The following is a 26504-nucleotide window of genomic DNA, read 5'->3' as shown; positions in this document are numbered from 1 at the left end:
AAAGCCTACCCAAAGGGAGGGAGGGTGGGAAAACATGGGGGCTAGCCGGTGAAAAGAGGGCGAGCCCCCTCTGCACCGACCCTAAATAGGGCAGGCCACGCCCCCCCCAGCCAGCTGATTGGCTGGCTGGGGGGGGGGAAGACGCGCCAGGATTCCCCTGAAACCAGCCCCGCTCATGTGGGGGTGGGCGTGAAGCCCGCAACCCCACCTCCTGGGCAGGCCGGAAGTGGCTTTCTCCTCAGCGTTGCCCTTGTAGAACTCTCCAGAGAGGAGGAAGATGGGGGACAAAACTAGACTTACTTAGCTCCCCCAGTCAATGACTCTCTGGTTCTACCTAGAGTTGGCTTCTATACATATCCTTCAATATGTCCCAGCAGAAAACTGGGATGCGCGTTGTTAACCCAAAAATGGAAAATGAGCGAGGTCCCAACCAAAGAAGAATGGCAACTTAGATTGACAGAATATGTGCAGCTTGCAGACTTAACATATAGAATAAGAGAAAAAGAAGAACATACGTTTAAAGGAGATTGGAAAACGTTTATTGAATACAGTGTACCTTGGTTTGCAACCGCTTTGGATTACAACCCTATTGGATTACAACCACGTCAAACCCGGAAGTGTGTATCCCTTTTGGGGTTTTTTTTTGGATTACAACCAATTTTGGGGGGAGGCCCCATTGGCGAAAGTGCGCCTTGGGTTACAACATGTTTTGGTTTACAACTGGACCTCCGGAACGGATTATGGTTGTAAACCAAGGTACATGGGTATATGGGAAATAATTGTGTGAAAACGCTGGCGGAAAACTGGGATGCGCGTTGTTAACCCAAAAATGGAAAACGAGTGAGGTCTCAACCAAAGAAAAATGGCAATTTAAGTTGACAGAATATATGCAGCTTGCAGACTTAACATATAGAACAAGAGAGCAAGAAGAACATACATTTAAAGGAGATTGGAAAACGTTTATTGAATACAGTGTACCTTGGTTTGCAACCGCTTTGGATTACAACCCTATTGGATTACAACCATGTCAAACCCGGAAGTGTGTGTTCCTTTTTTGGATTACAACCAATTTTTGGGGGGAGGCCCTACTGGCAAAAGCGCGTCTTGGGTTACAACCTGTTTTGGTTTACAACTGGACCTCCGGAATGGATTATGGTTGTAAACCAAGGTACATGGGTATATGGGAAATAATTGTGTGAAAACTTGTTTTTTGTTGTTGCTTGTAAGCCGCTCTGAGCCCGGCCTTGGCTGGGGAGGGCGGGATATAAATAAAAATTATTATTATTATTATTATTATTATTATTATTATTATTACGCTGACAGCATTAAGATAAATTAATCAGTGTAAATAAGTTTTGATGGGTGCAATAATGGAATACTGATTGGTATAGTTTTTGTAAAATATGCAGGCATTTAAGGTATGTAAAATGAATCATGGAAAGAGAAGAAGGGAGGTCATTGATGTCTTAAGGATGTAAAATGGGTATTTGAAATTGTAAAACAGATACACACACACACACACACACACACACACGGAAACATCTTCTGGGGCCAAGCTCGCATGTGCTTTTGGGTGCCGTGCTCTCTTGTGAGATTGCGGCCCTGAAAAAAAGTGCGACTTTCAGGGCTGCGCTCTTGCACATTTTGGGGCACTGTGCTCTTGCACGAGAGCACAGCCCCCCCCCCATGGGATGTCCCATTTTAATCAGGACATTTGAGGGCTATGTCCCTGCCTTCCACTCCACCAGTCTCAAATAACACCACTTGCCAGCGCTCCAAGGTCTCAGAGTGAGGTTCTCTCTCAGTATTGCTACCAGGTGGTATTGAACCGGCCTTGCCAGGGATCAATTCTGGAGACTTCTGCATGTCAAGCAGGTGTCCTGCCACCAACCTGTGTGTCTTGACAACTATAAGGATTCCAGTCCTCTGGGAACCTCCCCACCCTAAAAGAACATGGCTGCTTACAGGGAGAGTCAGAACGCATGCGTTCTTTGCAACAGGTTTATTTGCACACAATTAAAAAATTTCCAGTCGCTATTCCAGAAACTGGTTAGGAAGAGGAGATGAATCCAGCGGGGATTATTTCATCAGTGAGCCACATCCCTGAGAAAACAAGGGTTGCTTGAGACCTGCTGAAATCAATAGGAAAGATTCCATTGGCGTATGAAGGAAACCTTAGCTAATTAGACAACAGAACATGAATGCATTCATCAGTCATATAAATCTGCATACAAATGAATTAGTCATTTTGAATAAATAAGAGATTTTCAATGGTGCTTTTGTAGCAGGGATGGGGAATCTGGGTAAACCTGTGTCCTGATTTATAGAGGACAGCCTTTTATGTGGAGACATCCTCTGTTTCAGGAGTGGGGAACCTGTAGCCCCCAAGATATTGCTGGACTACAGCCGCCATCAACCCTAGCAAGCTGTTAGTTTCTGTTTTGCCACTGAGCAGCTGCTTAGAGTCACAAGGCTCTGTTTACATTCCAGAGACAGTCCAGGCTGTTGGAGGTCTCACGGGAGAAGGGAGACGGATGTGATGTTACTGGTTTCTTGTTCCTTTGTTCAGTTGCTCTCTGCTTTCATAGAGAGAGGATGTTTCTTTGCTGTCTGCGTAGTAAGAAATAAAGCATAGCATGTAGCTATAAATATCATCACTTCTGCGTGCTGTTTTGGATTCTCTGCTGAATGGAATGTGCCTGAGGCCTCATCAAAGGTTCAGGTCGCTAATTATTCGTCGGGAGGGCGATTCCGGAAGATGAGCTTTATCAGCTTGGCCGAACGCAGATTCCAACACAAGCCTGGTCTATGGTGGGTGATGCTGGGAGTTGTAGTTCAGCAACCTCTGGGAGGCCACAGGTTCCCCCTACCTGCTCTGTTTGAAGGGCTCTCTGGTCCAAGTTGGGGTTAAAAGACAAAGTTGGGAAATAGACCAGGCAGGGGCCCATCAATAGTTGCATTGAACAAGCACACAGGTCGCCTCACTGCAATCTCTTTCATCATAGTGGGGAAGACTGTATCTCTTACGTCAGATTATAATAACTTTTTTCAACGTTTCAATTTTTTTTTTTACAGATAAATAAGCACGTGCACATTTTATTTATTTCTTTGTTGCATTTATATCCCACCTTTCCCCCCATGGAACTCATAGTTCTCCCATTCCTCATTTAATCCCCACAACAACCCGGGACGCAGTTGGGCTGAGAGGTAGTGACTGGCCCAAGATCACCCAGTGAGCTTCACCCAGTGAGCTTCATGGCTGAGTGGAAAATTGAACTCTGGTCTCCCAGGTCCTAGTCCAACACCCTAACCACTGCACCACCATTGGCTGTCTATTTTACAGGGTGTGCAAGCAGCCACCATATGGGGAACCTGTGGCCCTGCAAGTATCGCTGGACTCCAGCTCCCATCATTCCCCACCATTGGTCACGCCAGTTGCAAGGCCTGATGGGAGTTTGAGTCCAACAACACAGAGAGGGCCAAGGGCGTCTCACCCCTCCCCCCACCTTGCAGCAGGCACCTCTTGGATGAGGTCTTCCCTCCTGTGTGAGGCGAATGACTTGCTAAGGCAAGTTAAATAGATTAAATAAGTTAAATAGATTAAATGTCACACCTCTAGGTGTGAAGGGTGCCTGAAACTTACATAAAAGTCAGGTGTTGCAGCGCGCAGAGCAGCCCCTCCACAGGGGGTTGGGTTTTTTATCCTGAGGAAGCTGTGGAAGAGAAGAAATTGGGTGGCAGCCTTCGGGTTCTCACCAGTACAACTACTGGGGACCCCCTGTGGTGAATACCAGGGCCCCCATCTACTCCACAAGCTCATATCAGCTTTGTACCACTTTCCCCCCAAAGGATGCTAGGAAAGCATACTTTGCTGAGGAGACTCTTCTGAGAGAGATTCCTATTGCCCTCCTAGAACTTCAGTTCCCGGGATTCCTTGGAAAGCCTGTGTGATGGTTAAGAACATCTGGGGCTAGCCCAAGGTATTTGGCAGCCTGAGGTTAAAAAAAAGGACAAGATGGCAGCCCTTGGACTCCGTGCTACAAAGCCAACTAGACTGATAGCTGAATCTTACTGCAGCACTGGTCAATATTTTTCACCTCACCTTGAGGATACAAGGCTGTCTTAAGGGGCACAGAATAGGCCACATACCAGAGACAGCTGTTCCCTATCCTTATTCCCCCCACCTGAGGGAGCTGCTTGACCCTGTTTAATGGTAAGACCAGAAACTGAGAGTATCCTAAGTAAAGGTAAAGGACCCCTGGATGGTTAAGTCCAGTCAAAGGCGACTATGGGGTTGTGGCACTCATTTCGTTTCAGGCGTTTATCCACAGACAGCTTTCCGAGTCATGTGGCCAGCATGACTAAACCGCTTCTGGTGCAACAGAACACCGTGACAGAAGCCAGAGCGCACAGAAACGCCGTTTACCTTCCCGTCACAGTGGTACCTATTTATCTACCTACACTGGCGTGCTTTCAAATTGCTAGGTTGGCAGGAGCTGGGGCAGAGCAGCGGGAGCTCACTCCGTTGTGGGGATTTGAACCACCAACCTTCCAATTGGCAGGCCCAAGCGGCTCAGTGGTTCAGACCACAGCGCCACCTGTGTTTTACCTCTAATATCCTAAGTACCCTGGCAGGATCAGAGCAAAGTTCCATCTTACACAGCATCCTACTTTCCACACCAGCTAATCAGATGCCCTCATCCCCTCCAAAATTTCTCCAATAAAAATGGGACATCCTAAGGAAAAGCGAGACATTCTGGGATGAAATCAGAAACTGGGACGGCTTCTGTAAATCCAGGAGTGTCCCTCGAAAACAGGGGCACTCGGAGGGTGTGTACTCACCGCAGGGGACGTAGCAATCGCACTCACAAAAGTCACAGCGAGAGAACCATCGGGTCCAGCCAGATTGTTTAGTGACGCAGGAGGAGATCTTGATGCAGCCATGATTGAGAAAGGCCCCTGGGTACACCTTATGGGGACAGGTGGAGGAGCAGCTCCCATCGATGTCTCGCTCGTTTATCTCAATCCGACCCCGGAGGCAGATCCCTTCGCAGAAAGACAGAAAGCAATAAAAGCAGGCATGACGCCAGAATGACTCGTTCAAGAATATGCAGAAATGGCGAAACTTACCGGAAAAATAAGAAATCAAGATAATGACCTTTTTAAATAAAAGAATGGAAATGGTTTATTGAATATTTACAAATAAACTGTAAACAGATAAGAACATTGGCAGGATTATTGTAATAACCTCCAGTATATATTTGCAGTGTATATCTATAGTAGATAATTAAATGAGCAAGTTAAATGAATTTGGATATGCAGAAGATATTAAAAATAAATTTAAGGAACAGCAAAAAGGGGGGGAAGGAAGTCAAATTTTGAAATGTTATATTGATTGTAAAACTAATGAAATGTATAAACATGAAAAGTATAAATAAAAACTTTTTTTAAAAAGAAAAAGATTGGCAATGGTGCCTACCTGAGAGGTGCCAGAACTGAGTTGCAGCAAGTTCGCACTGGAAAAAAAAAGCTCTGGATACATGCATGAAAGACATACAATTATACTTACTGAGGCAAGTAGGTTTGGGGGTCCAGCGGCCACTCGATTGGCAGGCACTAGCAGGATCCCCCACCAGCAGGTACCCAGGCCGGCAGCTGTAGCGCACCACAGACCCAACCCACCAGTCATTCCCATAGACCACCGAATTGAACTCTGTTTCTGGTCGTCCGCAGTTCACTGTGAAAGAAAAAAGACACACACAGGGACCCTTCAGGTGGTTGCTTTGTGGCAACTGTGTTCCGCAACATGCCGTTGACACAAGAATTGTGCTTTAGCAGTGGGTTTATAACGGACCGTCTGCATGCCATTCTGCTCGACTGCCCATTCAGCTATGTTTCCTCCTTTCGCCTTTGAGAGGGACACTTTTGCACAGCAGTGTAATGCTGGCAGGACGGTTGGAGGATGGCGGCTAACAGATTGAGGTTGAATCCTGACAAGACAGAAGTACTGTTTTGGGGGGACAGGAGACAGGCGGGTGTGGAGGACTCCCTGCTCCTGAATGGGGTAACTGTGCCCCTGAAGGACCAGGTGCACAGCCTGGGGGTCATTTTGGATTCATAGCTGTCCATGGAGGCACAGCTCAAATCCGTGTCCAGGGCAGCGGTTTATCAGCTCCATCTGGTACGCAGGCTTAGACCCTACCTGCCCACAGATTGTCTCGCCAGAGTGGTGCATGCTCTAGTTATCTCTCACTTGGACTACTGCAATGCGCTCTATGTGGGGCTACCTTTGAAGGTGACCCGGAAACTACAACTAATCCAGAATGCGGCAGCTAGACTGGTGACTGGGAGCGGCTGCCGAGACCATATAACACTGGTCTTGAAAGACCTACACTGGCTCCCAGTACGTTTCTGAGCACAATTCAAAGTGTTGGTGCTGACCTTTAAAGCCCTAAACAGCCTTGGTCCAGTATACCTGAAGGAGCGTCTCCACCACCATCATTCTGTCCGGATGCTGAGGTCCAGCACCGAGGGCCTTCTGGCGGTTCCCTTGCTGCGAGAAACCAAGTTACAGGGAACCAGGCAGAGGGCCTTCTCGGTAGTGGCACCCACCCTGTGGAATGGGCCTCCCACCAGATGTCAAAGAGAAAAAGAACTACCAAACTTTTAGAAGACATCTGAAGGCAGCCCTGTTTAGGGAAGCTTTTAACGTTTAATAGGTTATTGTATTTTAATGTTTTGTTGGAAGCCGCCCAGAGTGGCTGGGGAAACCCAGCCAAATGGGCGGGGTATAAATAATAAGTTTATTATTATTATTATTATTATTATTATTATTATTATTATTATTCTACAAAATCAAAACAAACGCAAAACGTCTGCGGTCCAAAACAGGATTTAGCAGGAAGTTATGGGACATGCACTGGTTGGAAATGAGGTGGTATGCCTGCCCCAAAACGTTTGCAGGCATATCCAGTACTGAAGATTAAGTGTAACTCCCCAGATGCCATCATGAGAACAAATCATACTGCAGAAAATATGTGATTTTTCTGGTTTCTGGTGCTGAAACTCTTACACAATCCTCAGAGTCTGAATTTCAGTTGGCCTCATTCCATTTTCAGTTCATGTACCCCGCAAAGCATCCCTCCACCCCAAACATTGGGCCCTGCTTCCAATACTGCTGCTGAAGTATTGTCCCACTGGATCAGAGCAAAGGCCCACCTGGTCTAGCATTCTGCTCGCAACCAAGGCTAACCAGGCGTCTCTGGGAGCTTCATCCACCAGGTGGGACAAACTCTTTCCCTTGAGTTTGTCCCACCTGTATATCAAGGTAGACTATCTAGTCACACGGAAGTTCTGTTTAACTAGGATGACAGCCTGCCTTATCAGCCTCTCCTCCACCGTGAACCTGAGTAATCCTTTTTAAAAAAGAGAAGTTTAATCCTCTTTAAATCCTCCACGTCGCCCCTTTCCCCTCCCAGTTACTACTATACGATTAGCTAAACGCTTTACAATCTCCATTCTGTTTTGCCCTCATTAACAACACAATCGTTTCCAAGAGCGGGGATGACATGTGATTGCAGGAGGTGCGTGTGCTAAATAAAATCCCAAATAAAAAATCTAAAATAAAAATCCTAAAAAAACCCACAACCCCACATTCCTCATCAGCTACAAATGATATTGCTACATTTTTTATCTTGGGGGGGGGGGGAGGGGTTAGTTGCATCCAGTAATGCCATGGCAAATTCAGAAGTACAGGGTCCCTTCATGACCCACACGCTCTCCAAAACTATTGTATGATCTTAGAAGGTTGTATAATCTTATAATTATACAATAATCTTAGACTTATACAACAACTAGGGATGCAATGCAACAATCAGTTCAGATATCCGATGTGCTTTCAGCTAGATTTCTATGCACCTACGTGGGCAAATGAATTTGAGTCCTACAACATCTTATTTTAAAGTGACTTAAAATTTTGTTTTCCATGATGTTCCATTGCACACCATTCTCTTTTCAGCACTTGGGTATTCCTAAATGTGTGTTCCCCCTGCCCCCACTTCCCCCCAACTTGCAGAAAATATGGAGGGTGACCCCCTAAATATTTTAGGGGGGGGGGACAAAAAGACCAGGGCCCCATAGAGCTTTGGAACATACAGAACTCCTCGTTGTTCTTCCTGAGTGCCTTCTCCAGACTGACCCTAGGAGCCAATCCTCAATGGCTGATTCACCTCCTTTCACTCTGATTGGTTCCAATCAGCATCAAGGATGAGAAGAATTATTCTCAGTGGCTAAAAACCCCCCTCCCCTTTCAGGATATTGGCGACAGGGACCCTGTGGCAGAATTAGTAATGGCTTTTGACCTGTCATGACCCTAGACCACTACACCCCTAGTTGCAGCTTGCAGCGTAATTGGGATTTGAATCTTCGTATTCTGGATTTGCACATACCCCGGCAAAATGATTTGTACCCCAACCAGCAGCAGCTTCCATTCCCACACGTGCTTTTCTTCAGTTCTTTGTGCTTTCCTTTACAGCCTCCCATGCAGATGGGGGCAGTTCCAGACCAGTAAGTGTCCGGGTTTTCTGGAAAAAGAAGATTTTTAAAAAACAACAACAACAACCCAAAGTGTAATAATTTGTTATATCCTAAAAATAAATTATAGTACAGTGGACGCTTGGGTTGTGAATGTAATCTGTGCGGGATGCACGTTTGCAACCTGCAGTGGTGTGTCTGCGCACGCGTGGGTTGCGATTCAGCATTTCTGCGCATGTGCAAAGCGCGATTTAGCGCATCTGCGACCGCCGAAACCCGGAAGTAACCCGTTCCGGTACTTCCGGGTTTCGGCGGTCCGTAACCCAAAAAAACTCAACCTGAAGCGTCTGTAACCCAAGGTATGACTGTATGTGATTGTTATACAGTGGTACCTCAGGTTACATACACTTCAGGTTACAGACTCCGCTAACCCAGAAATATTACCTTGGGTTAAGAACTTTGCTTCAGGATGAGAACAGAAATTGTGCAGCAGCGGCGCAGCAGCAGCAGAAGGCCTCATTAGCTAAAGCTTCAGGTTAAGAACAGTTTCAGGTTAAGAACGCACCTCCGGAACGAATTAAGTACGTAACCAGAGGTACCACTGTAAAAATTTATGAAATGCAGAGCTCTAAATTGTAGCCCCAACCATGTCTATTCAGAAGGAAATCCTACTGAATGCAATGGAGCTGACTCCTAGGTGAGGTTAGGATCGTGGCCTCTTTCTGTCAGCCAGATTGGTATAACTGAATGAAAACGTTACATTTGGTAAACCCCAGCATTTAAGTGACAGAAATAAAACTAGGTAGTGTACATACTAAGTGTCAGTGTCTGAAGAAGTGTGCATGCACACAAAAGCTCATACCAATAACAAACTTAGAGACTTAGGTCTCTAAGGTGCTACTGGAAGGAATTTTTTTATTTAGTGTCATAACATTTCATTTATTTATCTGTTTAAATGGGAGTTTGCTACTTTCCTACTTCAGAGTCTGCAAGGTGCCCCACAACAATGCTGGCAGAGGCTGATGGGAATTGTCGTCCAAAACACCTGGAGGGCACTAGATTTAAGAAGGCTGCCTTGAAGTTTGGCCAAGAGGTCTTTAAAACGAAAGAAAAAATCTGTCAAGATTTCAACTTGACATCAGAAAAAATTAAAGTTTCAAATTTTTCAGATTTCAAACTTGTGAACTATTTAATCTTAGTTTAAATTCCTGGAATTACACAGCACAATAAACAACAATGGCTTTTAGCATCAAAACATGCAGAGCAATTAAGTTATTATCTTGATAATCCCTTTTTATAGGACAAGCCTATCCATGTCCCAGAGTTCAATGAGGCTTGCTCCCAAGTAATCAGATAAGACTGCAAACCTAGCCACCCTATAAAAGTGTGTCAGTATTTTGTCTCCTTTTTAAAAATTTGCTATATAGCAGGTTTTTGTGTGTGTAAACTTTTATCATCATCTTCCCCTTGAACTACAATAAAAAGGTCAGTATTCTTTCCCCCATTTTACAGATGTGTAACTGAGGCTCAGATAGATTGTAGTTTGTCCAAGGCAAGCCAACTAGTTTCTGGCAGAGTGAAATATAAACCAGGGGCTACCTGGATCATTTAACTATGCACCATGAGTTGGAAACTTTATTTGCGCACCTGACTTGTAAGACTCGCCACTCCTTCAGCAGCCGCTGACCCAGAAATCAGTGCCTCTTAACCCAAAGAGCTACTTTAGCGTGGATGAAGCTTCCAATACCAAGAAGGAGGATGCTCAGCCCTTACCTTGTACCTTGGCTCCCTGTGACTTACCTTCCAACTCCTCGCCCGAGAGGAACTCGCAGAAGGAAAGGAGGAAGAAGAGAATTATCAGCGCCATGGTGGTATAGCAGGGCTGGCACCCCGCCAGGGGACAGCTTTTCAGTGGCTTCAAAGGGAGAGGTGGAATTTGGGGAATAGGTTTTTTCACCTGCCCCTGTGGGCATGGCAAAGTTGAACTGATCGCCAGAGGGCCTTGCAGCAGCCCAGATCCATTCAAACTGCAGAGAAAATCACCCTCGCTTCTTTTTTTCCAAGATACTGTGCAGCACAGGGGGAGGTTAGGAAGCTTCCACAAATCCCTCCACAAACCCTCCCTGCCTCTCCATGCCACAGATAATCCCACAGCAGCAAGAGCGATTATTTTCTCTCTCTCTTCCGAAAACCTTATATCTCACACAAACCTGGAATCTCACACAGGAGCACCAAACATAGATGCTTTCCTAAACCAGTCATTTTCAAGTAGTTAGTGTGGGGAAGTGGAAAAGGACCAGAGAGAATGGTGAGACACACTGGATAGAATTTGGGGTATGGAGAACTAGGACTGGGTGGCTTTTGAGCAAACCGTGTCCTATCAGCTGCCTTAAACCTACCTTACAGGGCTGTTGCGTGTGAAAATGTCACAAGACACTACAGAGAGAGAGCATTTCAAAGAAAGAAACCTGGGATAACCTCTGGAACAGAAGGCAGCTTCTTTGCAACACAAGCTCCATAAAGGGATGGGTAAGGAGATTACAGGAGGGTCTCCTAAGGATATTGGCTGTGTGTGTCTCTCTCTGTGTAATGGACTGTTTTTAAAAGGGGGAACCCAGGAAAGCATGTAAATGCTGCCCCAGTCTGTCATTTCCAGGTGACAATCTTAAAGCGAAGGGAGGGAGAGAGAGTCAACTTTCCAAGTGCGAGTTATATTGTAGGAACCTTGATCCAGAGTTTCCTGGGACAAAACCTAGAATGCTAAGCTCTGGATTAAGAGCCTGTGCTGGGAATGTGCAGCAAACAGAACCACACAAGTGTGCACACATCTGTCATCCTCCATCCAGGCAAGCAATAGGTTTCATCACAGGTCAGGAACATATTCCAGTCAGGCAAAAGCACAGAGGGCCAGGTCTGTTGCAGGCATGGCCTGAGCAGAGTCCCCAGGCTTGGAGCACAGAATTTGGCTCCCAAATCAGAGGTTCCCCACCCCTGCGTAGAGGATCTCTGGTGTCATCATATGGGTATCTCGGGCGTAGTGCAAAATCACCTGCCAGCACTTTGGGACCCCTTTTACAAGGCAAGAGCCTGCCTCTCCCCCCTCAACAAAGAAATAATCCAGGCCACAAAGTATAGATACAATGGGCAGCAAACCGGGTTGTCAGGAGTGGGTAGATCTTTGAGGCTGGCAGCTGCTTGGTCCTGCAGGAAGGGAGAGATGAGCAGGAATTTGACCTCATGCTGGGTCAGAGGAGTGGAGGACAAGGCTTGCTGCTGCCAGTCCAACGCCAGAGACAAGTTGCTGTTCTCACACAATCACTCTGTGTGGAGGGGTCTGGTACCTACAACAAAAATGGTTGGCTACTGAACCCAGCCAAAATTTGTGGACCCCTGACCAGGTGACACCATGGCAGGTGTTAGCAGAGAAAATGAATCCAGATGAGGCAGGAAGTGAACCCAGCTGCATGCAGCAGAGGAAGGCAACCTCCCCATACCCCACTTTTAGAGAAGCCGTCCCTACTGGAGCAGAAACTTCTTCCTGGCTGCAATTTGGCCACTTGTTTTAAACTGTTTTTAATGTTGTATTTTAAATTGATGTGGCCTGCCCCTGGGACCTTACGGTGAAGAGTAGGAAAAAATATATATTAATGGGCGGTGTTCAACAAACTTGTTATGCCAGCGCAAGGATTTATATTTGCACAGTGAAACCTTCCTCCCCCTGTACAGTCCCTAGATCTGTTCTGGGGTTTTCCCCAACCCTCCAGAGCAGATGGTGGGAGGGCACTGGAAGATGAGAGCAGGGGGAAGTTCCATTACATGAGCTGGAATGCTTGCATTAACAGAATGATCATATAGCGCTACATTTGATACCATGTAATAATGAATCACGACGCTAAGCATGACAACAAAGTCCAAGTCTTCATGCAGCTCCACGTCATTCATCAGTTGTGACAGCCACCCCACCCTGGCCACTGACTCAAGGATTTGGGCTCTTGAACTGCCACCTGTCTCAAATCTGACCCAATCACGTGCACCTCCAGGACAGATTACAGCAAACATCATGTCTACCAAAAGACCTGGTAGTGTTGTTCTTTAATTATTATTTTTTTGTAACACAAACCTTGCAATCCAGGAGCAGGAACCCCAATGTGGGGGAAGGACGTCAGGGCAAGAATTAGCACCCTGTTTTGTTCTGCTCTGCCTCTCTGTGCTGTGGGAGCCACTGTAACACACTGCTTCCTGCACTGCTCAGGTAACATGAAAGCCTGCAGCTTTCTACATTACTTAAGTGGCTCCCATGCTACAAAGATAATGTAAGCGGAGGTCATGCCAATGACAAAAAAGGCAGTAAGCAACTAACTGTGGAGTAGCAGCTGGGAATAACAGGTTCTCACAATCTCACACTCCAGAGCAAACAGATAACAGTGCTGGAACTCTCTTGGAACAGTCAAATGCAGAACAGTCTGGAAGGGACGGAGACTGCATCAGGTATTACTGTCTATGCTGGGCAAACGGGATAGCAGAAAGCATCTCAAAAGGCAGGGGTACCAACAGTTGAGAGGCAAGAGGCATACGAAAGAACTACAGAGTCCGAATGTGGGGCTCACAGTAAGGAACAAGGCTGGCCAGGATGCAGCCAAAGGAAAAGTAAACACTTCTGGCAGGGGCACTGGTAACCGTCAAGGCAAGGAGCATGAGTTGGCATCTTGGAAAACCCACTGCTTTGACTCAGCCCTGATATTTTGCATTCCCAGGATGGTCTCCACAGCACAGGGTACACCAGAGGCAGCAGCCGTCCTCGCCTTCCTAAGTAACTGACAGGTGAACCAGCCCCTGCCCTCTGTCCTGACCATCTCAGAAGCTGGCTTCCTTCTTCCTTTTGCCAGACCTCCCACCAGATCCCCATGGCAGGAGAAAAGAGGAAGCATCTGTTGGGTCTGAAGCCTATGGAGTACTGCTTGAAGGGTGGGGAGAAACAAACAGTCCCCTTCTCCCTGTAGCATCATCTAGTTCTCACGATGTGCATTAGAGGAGCACAAGGAGCCAAAGCAGGGCATTCATGACTCCAGGCCACCTACTGGGATTGGTGGAAAGCACCTGATAATTCATCCAGGAGCCTCACACAATCTGGATGCCCAGTTCCTCAGCTGTCTTCTGAAGCCTGTCCATGACGTTCTCCTCCAGGTCCGTGGCAAACCCACTAGGCGCAGCTGCCCGGCTCTGAGAGGGTGCATTGGCCATGACGTAGTATACAGTCTCGCTCTCCCCACGCTCGTTGGTCCTGTTCACAACACGAATGATGGGGCTGGATGGCGCACTTGGTTCTTGGTCTGGAGACGCATCAGCCTCTGGCTGAGCAGGCCCCTGGGGGGGCGTGGCAGCTTGCAAGTCCACGTCAGCATCTTCCTCCATTGACGGTTCCAATATGATGCCCTGCAGGCTGCCCTCAGCCCCCGCCAGGACCACACACTGGGCTGTGTCATCCAGGACCTCACCCTGCTTCTCCCGGTCCTTCAGCAGCTGCTCTGTCAGTTCTACACTTTCATAACGCACCAGCTGCAGCCTCATGTAGCCGTCCTCGTGTTCCTTGTACCTGGGGGAGGAGTGTTGTGGGTTGGTGGGGAGGAGGAATAAGCGAGGTGTAAGCCATTATGGAACGCTGCATTCTAAGCTGTTTGTGCACAGCATCTACTAGGGCTGAAATCACAACCAGACCAGGTGGAGATGGCTGATATAAGAGATGGCCAATTTCTAAAGATCCAAGGGACACGCTGGAAAGGTGTCATGCCACCTATGGGGCAAATTCACATGATAATTCTTTATACAGAACTCTCACCTCAAGGTGAGACAATGCTTTAAGGGCATAATAATCCCAGAGAAAAATATTCTATCCCACCTGGCTATTAAAGTAACGGGAAATGAGTCAAAGTTCTGTAAAAGGCAGAATATGAATGTTTTTGCAATGCAAAGGCTAATTGGTGATTTTTGCAATGCCAACTGCCCCACCTACTGGCTCTTGCAAAGAGCACAAGAACTGGTGATTTTATAGAGACTGCTTCAGCCTGTTTTTGCAGATCACAAGCCACTGTGCTGTGGCAACCATAGCCATTGTCGTTTGTGGCCTTGGATCCAACTGGATGGCAACATGCGTAGCCTTAGGGATGTGAATTGAGGAGGAGCAATCCTGCTCTCCAATTAGTCCCCTTGCTTGTTCTGTGCAGTCTGAAGGACAAGGCCAGCAAGGCCATGTAGGTTGGGGGAGGGAGAGAGGTTTGAAGCAAAATAAAGGTATAAACACCCACACCCAGCTTTGTTTGCCTTTTTTTTGGGGGGGGGGGCACATGATTTAAGAGGGGACTGGCTAGAGCTCCTTGAAGGCTGGCAGCTCTGATTAACTTTCCCTCAGAATGCCATTGGGTACAAGATGGCAGCCAACAGCCCACTGCAGTAGCAAGCTGATTTCCCCCCTCAAAATCTTGCAAACCCCGCCCCCCAAATCACTCAGGCTCTCATTGCCTGCAAATGAGGACCACAAAAAAGAGGAGGGAAGGATGAAATCCCATCCCAAAGCCTACATACCTGAAGCGAGGATGACCCGAAGGCCACTTGAATTGGTGTTTTTTCCTGAGGTGCACAGTAAGGTTGTTCCCACGAGTGAAGCACTTGTCACAGACGTGACACTTGTAGCGGGGCTCCGAGTCACCCTGAGCGGGTGCGGAAAAAAAGAAAACAAAGGTATGCATCTTTTGGTTTGCTGGAAAGTTCCTATACACCATCTGCAGCGAGCGTGCTTTCTGGTCAGTACAGCAGTGGCGAGGCACAAATATCTTCTACCAGCGCATCATTCAAGAGCACACGGTTAAAGTCCTGGATGAGAAATTCAGCATGCTGCAAACCTCAGCTTTCATTGTTGCTTTAAAAAGCAAGTTTCTAGATTAGGGTAGACAGCATGGTGCCCTCCAGATGTTGTTGAGCTATGACTCTCATCATTCCTGACCACTGGCCATGCTGGATGGGAATGATGAGAGCTGTAGTTCAACAACATCCTGCGGGCTTCACATTGGCTAACCCTCTACCCAAAAAGTCAGGCTGGTAAAATCTTTAAATAAGGGACTGAGCTGAATTTCCAGTACTGAAGGGGGAGAAACCCAGTTATTCTTCACCCCACCCGATGGCTGCAGTATTTGCAGGGAGATAATAACACAAAATTAGCTGGTGCAAATATTATTATTATTATTTATTAAATTTGTATACTGCCCTATACATGCTGGTCTCAGGGTGCTTCACAGGATAAATCAGAATATAAAGCCTCAAAATAAAAACAAAAACAGCCCAATAACCCTTCCCCAACACATTTTAAAAGGGCATAGAATGTCAATCGACCAAAGGCCTAGTTAAAGAGGAATGTTTTTGCCTGGCGCCTAAAGGTGTATAATGAAGGTGCCATATATCCATATGCCCCTTTGCTGGAAAACTGGATTTCACTTTAGCTCTAGCCATTGGCATTGTCAAATCGCCACGATATCCTTCATGAACACTGCAAAGATTTTTATTGTCCCCTGGGCCTTGATGCTCTTTTGAAAATTGAAGAGTAAACAGCCCCAGGCTCTGTGACTCCATCTCACCTCATGAACCTTCTTGTAGTGCAGCTTGATGGAGCAGAGGGACCGGGCGCTGAAGTTGCAGGACTCGAACTCGCAGCGGTAGGCCGGCTCTTTGCTGTGTGTATCCAAGTGCTTCCGTAGATCAATGAGATTCTTACAGCTGGAAGGAATAGGCAAAAGGAAGGATCTCAACCTCTGGCACACTAGGACCACAGCTGACAGTCTGCAGAGGCTCCAAGCCAGAATGTGCACATGTTGTACCTGCGCTGCTAGTGAAAACAGCTCTACTATTTTCAAGTGCAGGAGAGTTCCCAGGAAGAATGGCTTGGTTTTGCAAGAGTGAAAAATGTCAAGCAGTGACTCAATAAAAGCATGCACCAAGGCTGAGTTTTCCTGCTACTTTTGGACCCAAGTACTAGAGGGACTTCCTTCCACCAAACATCCCCCGGCTCCACATTCTATGATTATCCTCAGAAGCCACCCTCTGTTCACCCTGCTACCTGCGGATTGTGACCAGGAAGAGGGTCTTCTCAGTTGTGGTATCCCATTTATGGAATGCCCTCCCCAGGGAAGCTCATCCAGTGTCAATTCTGATGTCAATCAAGCATCAAACAAGGAAGCTTCTATTTACCCAGGCACTCCAACATTTAACATGTGCTAGTTTTCAGAAGGCTTCTCCTGCTGAACATTTTTTGTTTTGACCGCTGCTGACCTGCCAGCTTTATGCTTGTAGTGACAGACATATATTTGTTTTTACCCCTTTAATGTATGCAGCCCTGAGAGTTTTATACTGAAGGGTGGCATAGAAATTTTAAAAATGAAAATAAATAAATACATTTCCCCCAGAGGACATGACAATAGTGGCCTGACAGATCAATCCTTGAATCCACAGATATTTGAATATCATTTGAATTAAGTATGGTGGCTTCTTTTATTAAAGTTAACAACCCCTATGTTGGGAAGGTGGGTAGATTAGGAATTTTAGGCCACAATAGCAATAATACAATTCAGGGCCAAACAATGGGGCACAGTTGTCTGTGTGTTTCCATCCCACTTACGCAATAGCTCTTTTTTGTCACAACTCAGGCCTCTGTAATTCCCAAAATCTTAAGACAGTGAAAAAGAGCCAGTTGCAAAAAATGCTGCTTCCTTCCTTAATGTCCAGCCTCCCTCTCTACCTTGCTCTGCGATTCTGTGCCCACCCTCCCCCTGGACCAGCCTCAGTTTACCTGTGGTCACAATAATTGCACTTGAAGGGCCGCTCCTCGCTGTGCCTGAAGCGGATGTGGTTGCGCAGGGAGGAGGGCAGAGGGCAGGTCATGTCACACAGAGGGCACTTGTAGTGGTTAACTGCCGAAGAGGAAGAAGAGGAGAGGTTAGCACAGGGAGGGGAGGAGGGATGGAGGAGGGAAGAGAAGGAGAAGCTCCTGCCACCACCTACCATGATTCCTCATATGATCACGCAACAACCTCTCTGTGGCGAACCTCTTGGAGCAGTGGGAGCATTGGAATCGCTGCTCTGTAAAGAGGAGGGAGCAGGTGAAGATGAATCAGATAGGGAACAGAGAGGGGCAAGACTCAGGTGGAGAGTGTTTCTCCCTCTTGGCACCTGTTGGCAGCAACCAGCCCCCTCTAACTGCAAAACCCACAGAGGGTATCCTGCCACGGACCCTCGGAACATCCTCCCATGTGCAGTTCATGAAGTGGAAACAGTAGCAAGCTTCAAATGCTTATTGAAGACCCATCTATCTATGCAGTCTCCCCGTCTCACAAGATTCATCACACTGCTTTGTTCTACTGATGCAGACTTCCTATTCACTGGAATTTGTTTTAACTTTGCTTATAAATGCTGTGATATCGATTTTTTTTTTTAAAGAAATGACCTCATTGTGCTTTATGTAAACCACTTAGGGATCTCACACAGTAAGAAGAATAGTTCTTTATCAAGACGGTGGAACCTAGGAATTGACAAGTTATCAAAAATGGTATATGGATATTGTAAATAAACCATCCAAGTCAGGCATCATGGAACTGCCCTGTCCGTGGGCATGTCTAACAATTTCTGTTGCTTCTGGAAAGACATCTCAGGATTTCCAGCATCAGCTTATTTGTTTCTTTAAAAGAACTGTTTTTAGACCTCATTGTGATGCTTGTCAGAGGACATTTTCACAAGGGGCACAACTAATGCACTTTCATTCCCAGTATGGTTTTACAAAACGTGTAAATGTAGCTGACCTGTTATGTGGAGTGATGAAAAGTCTTTTTTTTTTTTTTTGTCCAAATGATTACATATATGAGACTATTTAAACTCATATATTGTGGACAATCTTTTTTTCTAGCTCTGGTAACTAGAATAAGCTTTAAAGTTCCTAAAATACCACCATCAAGTGTCACTTTTGCCAGAAAGAAACTGTGTCTAGGCCCCCTGCCTGCTTGGCTGCTCAGATACTCACGTTCTAAAGCTGTCTGCCGGCGGATGTGGTCAAAGAACTTGGTGTTGTTGGAGAACATTCCGCCGCAGGTGGGACATGCCACCACCTTCTCCTGTGTGTGGCTGCGCAGGTGTTCACGCAACTTACACCGGCCTTTGAAGGCGCAGTCACAATCTAGACCCGGGAGGAAAAATTATTAGAATCGTATTTGTTCTGAGCATGTCTAAGGATGCTAGTTAGGCATTATCCATTATGAAATCATCCAGAGGTGCCCTCTGGGTTGTCTCCTGTGTTACAGAGGCCTGACTGACCTCATCTAGAAGCTGGGCATTTAGTGTTGCCCACTCCATGCTGAGGAACAGTCTTCCAGCAGAGATTCCACAGGCACCCCCCCCCCCCGTTTGACTTTCTGGTGCCTCTTGAAAACTTATTTATGCCAAGAGCTTAATGATTATGTTTATTGTTTTTCAATAGTGTGTTTTATTACTGCACGCTGCCCTGAGATTTTACCATATTGCAGTATAAACAAATAAACAACAAACACACTCAGCAGAACTGTGAAAAAAGATTTTCTAAATCCCACAGTATTTTAGATATTTTGTTCTGGTTCAAAGCAACAGGAAAACCTGGAGTTGCCAAGATGCTCTGAATGCCACTGTGTAGATCCACTTCACCTCAAACCCCAAAGACTCTCATGCAAGATGAACTCCTACCTTTCCAGCCACAGAAGAACATGTGGTTCTCCTTCCCAATTGCCTTGTACTCTGTGCAGAAACTGTGATCTTCCACATGCCTGTAGAACCACTCAGGGTTTTCAAACCCTCTCTGATGAGAAGACAGGGAAAGGAAGATAATTTCCTAATGAGCTGCAAGTCGGGCAGCGGAGAAATAGTCACATCTTGTAAGCCAGCCAGAGAATAAGTGGCAGACCAGCTTATCAAAATTAAAAACCAATAGGATTTATATAAATGTCAATCTCAATTTCAATCCCCAGAGGTTTTTGGCCTACAACTCCCATGATCCCTAGATAGCAGGACCAGTGGTCAGGGATGATGGGAATTGTAGTCTCAAAACGTCTGGAGGGCCGAGCTTGAGGAAGCCTGTTCTAGAACTTTAGGTGTGTTTACTCAGTAGTGAGAAGAATTTGTACAAATTGATAGTTTTGTTTTAGAAAAAGAAAAGTGCAGTTTAGTTACAGTTCATTAATAAACTCCATTGCCTTCCTCATTGAATCTGTCTGTTCTCCAGCTTCATACACTGAACCGTCCACCCCCACCACCCTGATGCTTCCCCTGGAAATACTTCAACACCCATCCTGTCTCTCACCTCACAGTACTCCCAGAGGCAGAGGAAGTTCTCTTGGATCTCGGGGATAATGTTGCGACTCTGGAAGTCCAGCTGACAGGGGGTTAGGTCCGACTGGCTCTGTAAGGCGTGTAGTCCCCACTGCTTTAGCTTGGTGTGGTAACAATGGAAGTAAACATGGCGGGCCAGCTCTGTAGGGCTCTCAGGAGAACAGAATCCACACTCCTGCCAAAGGCAGGAGTATTTTTCTAAAATGCAAGAATACAGGAATTCATACTTGCAGGTAGATGAGGGCCTGCAGGTCCAAGGAACTAGTATGCATGGAACCAGAAGACCTTTCAAAGGCAGTTCTCCTCCATAAGTATGGGAATGACAAGCTTTTTTCATAAAGCAAACAACAAAGAGTCTTGCTCAGAGTGTATCTGATCTGTGGCAAGTGCTAGTTTTAGAGTCTTCCCTTCCCTTCTCTTTTGGGAAATACCACCCTAACTTATGTGTAGGGCTGCTAACACTACTTCATTTTTTAAAAAAATGTGAAAGTCTATGTTTCCCAGATTTCATCAAGCTGTGTTCCCTACTTTCTAAGCCTATTGGAATGCCCACATTTTCACTAGTCACATTGAAACTATACTGTGTGTTATCTGCTTGGTTCTTGCACTACTGATCTGCCGCTCCATGCTACTTAAATTCTACACACAGAGAACTGAGGGCACAGCAGAGAAGGGCTTGCAAATTCACTTCATACAACCCTAGTGTGATCTTGACCATACTTTTGCATATCCCAAACATTAAGTCTTTACAGCTGTTGTTTTCCCACTACTAGTGTCCACCACCAAACCTGGATACTGCTCTTCAGTTTATCAAACCACTGAGGATCCCACCCCCATTCAATAAAATCAAGCAAGTCAGTGCAATTGTTATGGCAGGGCTGGGGAAAGAGATCTGTCTTGTGGGGGACCACAGAAGTAGCAGTTTTCAGAGAGTAACACTGTAACTTACACTAAAGACTAATTCAGGGTCAGTCTCATTTTATACTGCACCCCTTACCGAGAGAATCCACTTCATCATCCTCATCTTTGTCATGGAGATGCTGCTGCAAGTGCTTTGACACATGTTCACAGAACTCCTCCATCTTTGAGGCCACAAAGCTGCAAATGTCCCACTCACACTGCAGGACCAAGGCTTGCTTGTGGCTCACCTTCCCAGGAGGCATGTTAAGAGCACTAGAGAAAGACAAAGAAGAGATTCTCTAGAGAAATACAATCTCTCTTAGATTCAGAGATAGAGACTGACAGCCTTCCTCTCATTCTCTACCACAAAACAAATTACCTCAACAAAAGCATATATATACAGTGTGTGTGTGTGTGTGTGTGTGTGTGTATCAGATAGATAGGAGTATCATCTTCTCCCATGTGCCTCCCTTAGCTTAACATTATTTAGTGGAATTTTACTGGAAGGCTTTTGACTTTTTGTTTTTAGAAAAGTATCCAGCTTCCACAATTAGAAGAACCTTGGCTTTCTTATATTTCCTCGCCTGCAAAACACACACACATACAGACACACACACACTGCATTACACTACAATTATATTTGAACTTCTAAATGTGAACTTTTACAGGTTTTGCAGTAACCGTTTTGAGGCTGTGACTGCTATATAGAATCTCAAACTGAAGCCATTTTTAAAATTAAGATTTTCCATTTTTTAATCTGATAGTTGAATTAACTGTGTAAGGTTTAAACACCGGACAGAACAGAAATCCACACTTGGCAATTTACAGTTCAAGTGCTTTTTACATTATTGCAATTCGATGCACAGTTACCTGAGAGTAAGTTCCACTGAACTCAACAGTACTCACTTTCACATAGATATGCATATGATTACACTGCAAAGAAGGGGTTCGTCTAAAATGGGATAGTAAGCGAGAATGCAATGAACTATTTTCTAATTTAAGGTATCTATACACTGTTTTGTAGTTTAGCTTCACATAAAAAAATAAATCAGCCTGTAGAAATAAAAGTGATAAAATAATACAGAAATCTCTACATTGCGCTTTTCAAGTACTTCAGTACCTTGGTCACCCTTGGAACCACCCTTTAAAAGGGGTAGATTTTGTTATCTGACCCACTCTGCCAATGGGCAAGGATGGCTCAGGTGTGGGGAACCTTTGGCCCTCCAGATGTCGCTGAACTACAATTCCCAACAGCGTGAGCAAGGAATGATGGGAGTTCAACATCTGGAAGGCAAAGGTTCCCCACACCTGCAGGAAAGCAGATTGCCAGAGGCTAGCTTGAAAAACTGGACCACAAACCTTTCAACTTCCCCAGTCATTTTACTTATTATTTTTAGACCACACATAAAGCCCTGACAGTCCTAAGTTTTTCGTTTAGAGTTCCTGGCAGGGAAGCTGCAGCCTCTCCCAAAGCAAAAGGACAGTTGCTGGAGCAATAGATAAGAGATATATTTTGTTTTTCGGCTAGAGAAGTGGAAGTTGGTTATGTTTCATGGCGCTGCCCCTTACCTTCCTCAGATCAAGCTGTCCCCAAAGAAGGCCAAGGCAATCTCTCGATATACTGAATCTTATCTCCCCTCCTTCAATTCGGAAGCCACCCCCACGAACGTCCCATTCTCCCCCCTCCCAGGCTACTCCACCCTGCCCGATTTTCTAGGGCTCTGAGCAAGACCAAGCAGGACAAGGCAAGGGGCTTCCCACTCCCTCCCCACTCAGGAGCCCAATTGCCGAAGAAGCAAAAGCTCAGGGAACGAAAAAGACCTTCGGGCCTTGAACCCAGGGCTTAGAGGCCGGCACTAGGCCCCGTTTCCATAGTTACCGTCAGTTTTCCGCCCTTCCAACTTCCAGCCCGCGGTCGCCTTCCCCTCCCACCCCCGCCACCTGTGCGCCGACGAACGGCCCGGATGAACCCTCTCGGCCAATGAGACCGCCAGGAGCAGCTGAGGCAGCCAATGGCGTCGCATGAAGGGCGGGCCCCAGCCGGGCTGTCAAAACATAAAGTGGGTATCGGGCTGCGGAGTCCGGCTGGGAACAAGCGGCTGTAATGTTTTGGTTCCGGGTGGTTTGAAAGCCTCGCGGGTTTTTAAAAGGGGACATTTGTATGGAGAAAAACATAAACAAATCAAGGATAGAAAAAGACGCTGCGCGCGTGTGTGTAGTAACTAGTACTTAGACTTAGACGTTGTTTCCAGTTATTATGGATTGGAACTAAGACTTCACCCTTCAGCTCGATCATGTGGGTGCTTTTATTTTTCTATGTAGTTGTGTGTTAGCCTGCTCATCAATAAACAGCCTCTTGTTTGGGGCTTCCAAAATGATTAAACTTGCCTTGTATTAAATAAGCACTGTACTATAAACGCCCAGAACCATCTCATGCCCCCACCCACAATGTAAACTTCTGGTGAAACACTCCCTTGGAGCCTCTCCCAGAGGATCTTGGGAATTGTAGGGAGCCTTCATAAAAGTTAGGGTCTGGCAGACTGCCACTCTAATTTGAGCCCTCCATATGAATTCAGTTAGCTTCTTAGCAAGACAATGCGCCGAACTGGGTGATCGCTAAGATCCCTTTCTACAATTCTGTATTCCATGGTTTCCACCAGCTGTACCAGACATTATACTGCTACTGTTCAAAAAGGAATAGAGTGTGCCTATGGCAATCTGTGCCAGCATGGTGATCTCCCCATATTTTGGTTGGGCTGCCACATGCTCAACAATGTTGGTGGTTTGCTTAAAAAACAAACAAACTCAACAACTGTTATGTACTGAGTTGAATAAGATCCAAAATGCAGCAGTCTGATTGGTCCTAGAACAATAGGATTCAGAATGCAGCAGGAGCCACCCAATCCAGCTCCAGGTGGAAGAGAATCCGCAACCTGATTGGCCTACAGGAGAATCCCGGCATTAGCCAATCATGTGGGGCCCATTGTGTAAATAATGTATATAAAGCAGACATTCTGGGGGAAATTCCATTCCTCCTCACCACTATGAGCTGAATAAAGAGCATGAAATCCACTCTTGACTCTGAGTATATTTCAACAACTTTCGGGGTGTCCTGGTTTTTACTTTTTGAAATATGGCAACCCTATTTTTGGGTTGGGGCTGATGGAAGTTGTAGCCCAAAACATCTGGAGATCACCAGTTTGGTGAAGCCTGGCTTTTGGAACAGGGTGGCCCTGGCTAAAAATATGGCATAACCTTCTGTTCATTTCACTTCTCCGGTGGGGTGTTTAGTACCATTTTATGGTTTGCCTTGGGCAAAAATGTATTGTGCCATCCCTGTGTGAAACATTATATGGTACATCACTTTGAATGTTGTGTATAGTTTTGGTTACTGCATTTTAAAAAGGGTATTGGTAGGGCTGTAAAGGTGCAGAAATGTGCATGCAAAATGGAGTCATTTCCCTTTGGGGAACAGCAGTCACGAAATTAAAAGACGCCTGCTTCTTGGGAGAAAAGCAATGACAAACCTAGACAGCATCTTAAAAAGCAGAGACATCACCTTGCCAACAAAGGTCCGTATAGTTAAAGCTATGGTTTTCCCAGTAGTGATGTATGGAGAAGGCTGATTGCTGAAGAATTGATGCTTTTGAATTATGGTGTTGGAGGAGACTCTTGAGAGCAAGAAGATCAAACCTCTCCATTCTTAAGGAAACCAGCCCTGAGTGCTCACTGGAAGGACAGATCCTGAAGCTGAGGCTCCAATACTTTGGCCACCTCATGAGAAGAGAAGACTCCCTGGAAAAGACCCTGATGTTGGGAAAGATGGAGGGCACAAGGAGAAGGGGACGACAGAGGACAAGATGGTTGGACAGTGTCCTCGAAGCTACGAACACGAGTTTGACCAAACTGCGGGAGGCAATGGAAAACAGAAATGCCTGGCATGCTCTGGTCCATGGGGTCACGAAGAGTCGGACACGACTAAACTACAACAAAAAACAATGTTTGGCGCTTTTTAGTTTAGAAAAATGTCAAGTATGTGGGGGACATTATTCAGGTTTATAAAACAATGCATGATGAGCGGACAGAGTGAGTGGACAGAGATATTTTTCTTCTCTCATAATGTTAGTACCCAATGGGGTCACCCAATGAAGCTGAATGGTGGGAGACTCAAGACAGCGCCAAAGTGGGGCAACAGATGCCAGGGACATCAACAGAAGGTGAACACTGTAAGATTCAGGATGGACAGAAGGGAGTCTTTGTTCACACAGTAGCACAAAGTTAAACTATGGAATTTGCTTCTGCAAGTTGCAGTGATGGCCACAAACTTGGATGGCTTTACAGAAGTTGAGACAATTTTGTGTAGGATAAGTCTGTCCCTGGCAACTAGCCACAATGACTATGTTTTGCCTCCACTGTTGGAGTCAGCATGCCTCTGAACACCAGTTGCTGGGAATTCCAAGAGGTATCTTGTTGGCCATGGTGGAAAACTGGATGGGTAGGTTTTTGTCTGATCCACCCAGGCTTAATCCAGGGATTAAGAGCAGTCAAGAGTTAGGCAATCGATCTAAGAACAGGAGGTGGGAACAAGAATTAACCAACTGGGCATGGAGATACACAGCCAAATAGACCTATCCCATAATCAACCATTACTGTGAAATATTTATACCTAGCCAGGATAATCAAGGGCAAATCAGTACCGAATGGTGGCAGCAAGCAGTGGAGGAAGATGGAACAAAGGTTATGTACACAGCATTATATTTAAAGCACACTTTCCCCCTAAAGAATCCTGTGTGTTTTCTCCTCATGGAGCTACAATTTCAAGCACCTTAAACTACAGTTCTCAGTATTCTTTGGGGGAAAGTAATGTGTTTTATACATGCATGGTGTGCACACAGCCAAAGACACCTGCAGGCTCATAGAGGGGCATCTTCGTGGCAATGGCATCCTAGCCCTCTGAATGTCAGGGTCTAGGTTTTGAGAAGCACCACCTCTCACACTTCCTGCATTCAGAGAAAATAAATTGGGTATTATTCAACAAGAATGGTTAAGCCTCATGTTCATATTCATCACATCCCCGATTACTAAACTCTGATCTTGCAAAGCTTATCTTGGGTTACTGATTGCTAAGAATTCTGGTTTGATCAAGCAGCTAAGCTTTGTGAAGCTTCAGATGCTCACTGCTCATGCAGCTGGTTATCATGAGCTTTAGGGATTTCAGATACAGCAGAATCCATGTTGCTTTTCCACTGAAATTTGACAAAGTGTTAACAAAACAAAAAGCTATTTCCTGCAACATGATATGCCATGTGTTGTGCTGCATTTGATCAGAACATGAAAAAGACGCTGGACTTGTGTAAACAACTTGCTCTTTACACCACCATCCCATAATATAATCCAGCTCCTGACAGCTGCAGTTCGCTACCAAAGCAGAGTAAACATGAACCATTTGACTATTCATCAAGTAGATGGTTTCAGCTGAAAGATAATGTTATTGAGCACAAATTGGCAAATACCCCCCTTTACTTATAGATCTGAAATTCTGCATAGGTGAATTTGAATTCTGAGATGCTGTCAAATTTTGAAGTGTACATTTCATTTCAGCTCTTTTTTTAGAGAGAGAGAGAGAATAAGGCAAGGAGCAAGAGTCTTCCCCCACCTTCCTATGCAAAATTTATTAAGAT

The 26504-nt window shown here is 45.8% G+C and overlaps 2 protein-coding genes across 9 annotated transcripts; both read right to left on the bottom strand.

The window, feature by feature from the left end:
* Window positions 1–1987: 1987 nt before the first annotated feature.
* LOC310832384 (inactive serine protease PAMR1-like) lies at window positions 1988–10637 on the bottom strand. Its single transcript, XM_083714165.1, has 6 exons — window positions 10333–10637; window positions 8448–8582; window positions 5570–5737; window positions 4843–5046; window positions 3644–3713; window positions 1988–2132 (listed from the first exon to the last, which is right to left on the bottom strand). Exons 1-5 carry the CDS (start codon window positions 10397–10399, stop codon window positions 3700–3702), a joined length of 588 nt encoding a protein of 195 aa, XP_083570291.1. The 5' UTR covers window positions 10400–10637; the 3' UTR covers window positions 1988–2132; window positions 3644–3699.
* Window positions 10638–12615: 1978 nt separating this feature from the next.
* HINFP (histone H4 transcription factor) lies at window positions 12616–22783 on the bottom strand. Of its 8 annotated transcripts, none has more exons than XM_083714942.1 (12): window positions 22703–22776; window positions 22208–22310; window positions 21668–21775; window positions 20921–21482; window positions 19895–20121; window positions 19282–19393; window positions 18590–18742; window positions 17578–17655; window positions 17366–17486; window positions 16158–16296; window positions 15112–15236; window positions 12616–14125 (listed from the first exon to the last, which is right to left on the bottom strand). In XM_083714942.1, exons 4-12 carry the CDS (start codon window positions 21084–21086, stop codon window positions 13651–13653), a joined length of 1596 nt encoding a protein of 531 aa, XP_083571068.1. In that variant the 5' UTR covers window positions 21087–21482; window positions 21668–21775; window positions 22208–22310; window positions 22703–22776; the 3' UTR covers window positions 12616–13650. The 8 variants fall into 8 exon arrangements, with proteins under 8 accessions (XP_083571068.1, XP_083571067.1, XP_083571065.1 ...); XM_083714941.1 differs by having other exon boundaries at window positions 20921–21096; window positions 21730–21775; window positions 22703–22773; XM_083714939.1 differs by having other exon boundaries at window positions 20921–21096; window positions 21694–21775; window positions 22703–22729.
* Window positions 22784–26504: the final 3721 nt, after the last annotated feature.

The sequence above is a fragment of the Podarcis gaigeae genome (assembly GCF_964106915.1).
Source record: "Podarcis gaigeae genome assembly, chromosome: 15".
NCBI lineage: Eukaryota > Metazoa > Chordata > Lepidosauria > Squamata > Lacertidae > Podarcis > Podarcis gaigeae.
This window is presented reverse-complemented; position numbering and strand designations above follow the sequence as displayed.

Coding starts and splice junctions, on each gene's coding strand:
- LOC310832384 (XM_083714165.1), bottom strand. CDS start 10,399: ATGGCGCTGATAATTCTCTTCTTCCTCCTTTCCTTCTGCGAGTTCCTC. Junction 8,583..10,332: donor CTCGGGCGAGGAGTTGGAAG/GTAAGTCACAGG, acceptor TTCTTTTTCCAG/AAAACCCGGACACTTACTGG. Junction 5,738..8,447: donor GTACAAATCATTTTGCCGGG/GTATGTGCAAAT, acceptor TTTCTTTCACAG/TGAACTGCGGACGACCAGAA.
- HINFP (XM_083714937.1), bottom strand. CDS start 21,086: ATGCCTCCTGGGAAGGTGAGCCACAAGCAAGCCTTGGTCCTGCAGTGT. Junction 16,297..17,365: donor TGCAATTATTGTGACCACAG/GTAAACTGAGGC, acceptor TATTCCTTCCAG/CTGTAAGAATCTCATTGATC. Junction 15,237..16,157: donor ACTACAAGAAGGTTCATGAG/GTGAGATGGAGT, acceptor GCACCCGCTCAG/GGTGACTCGGAGCCCCGCTA.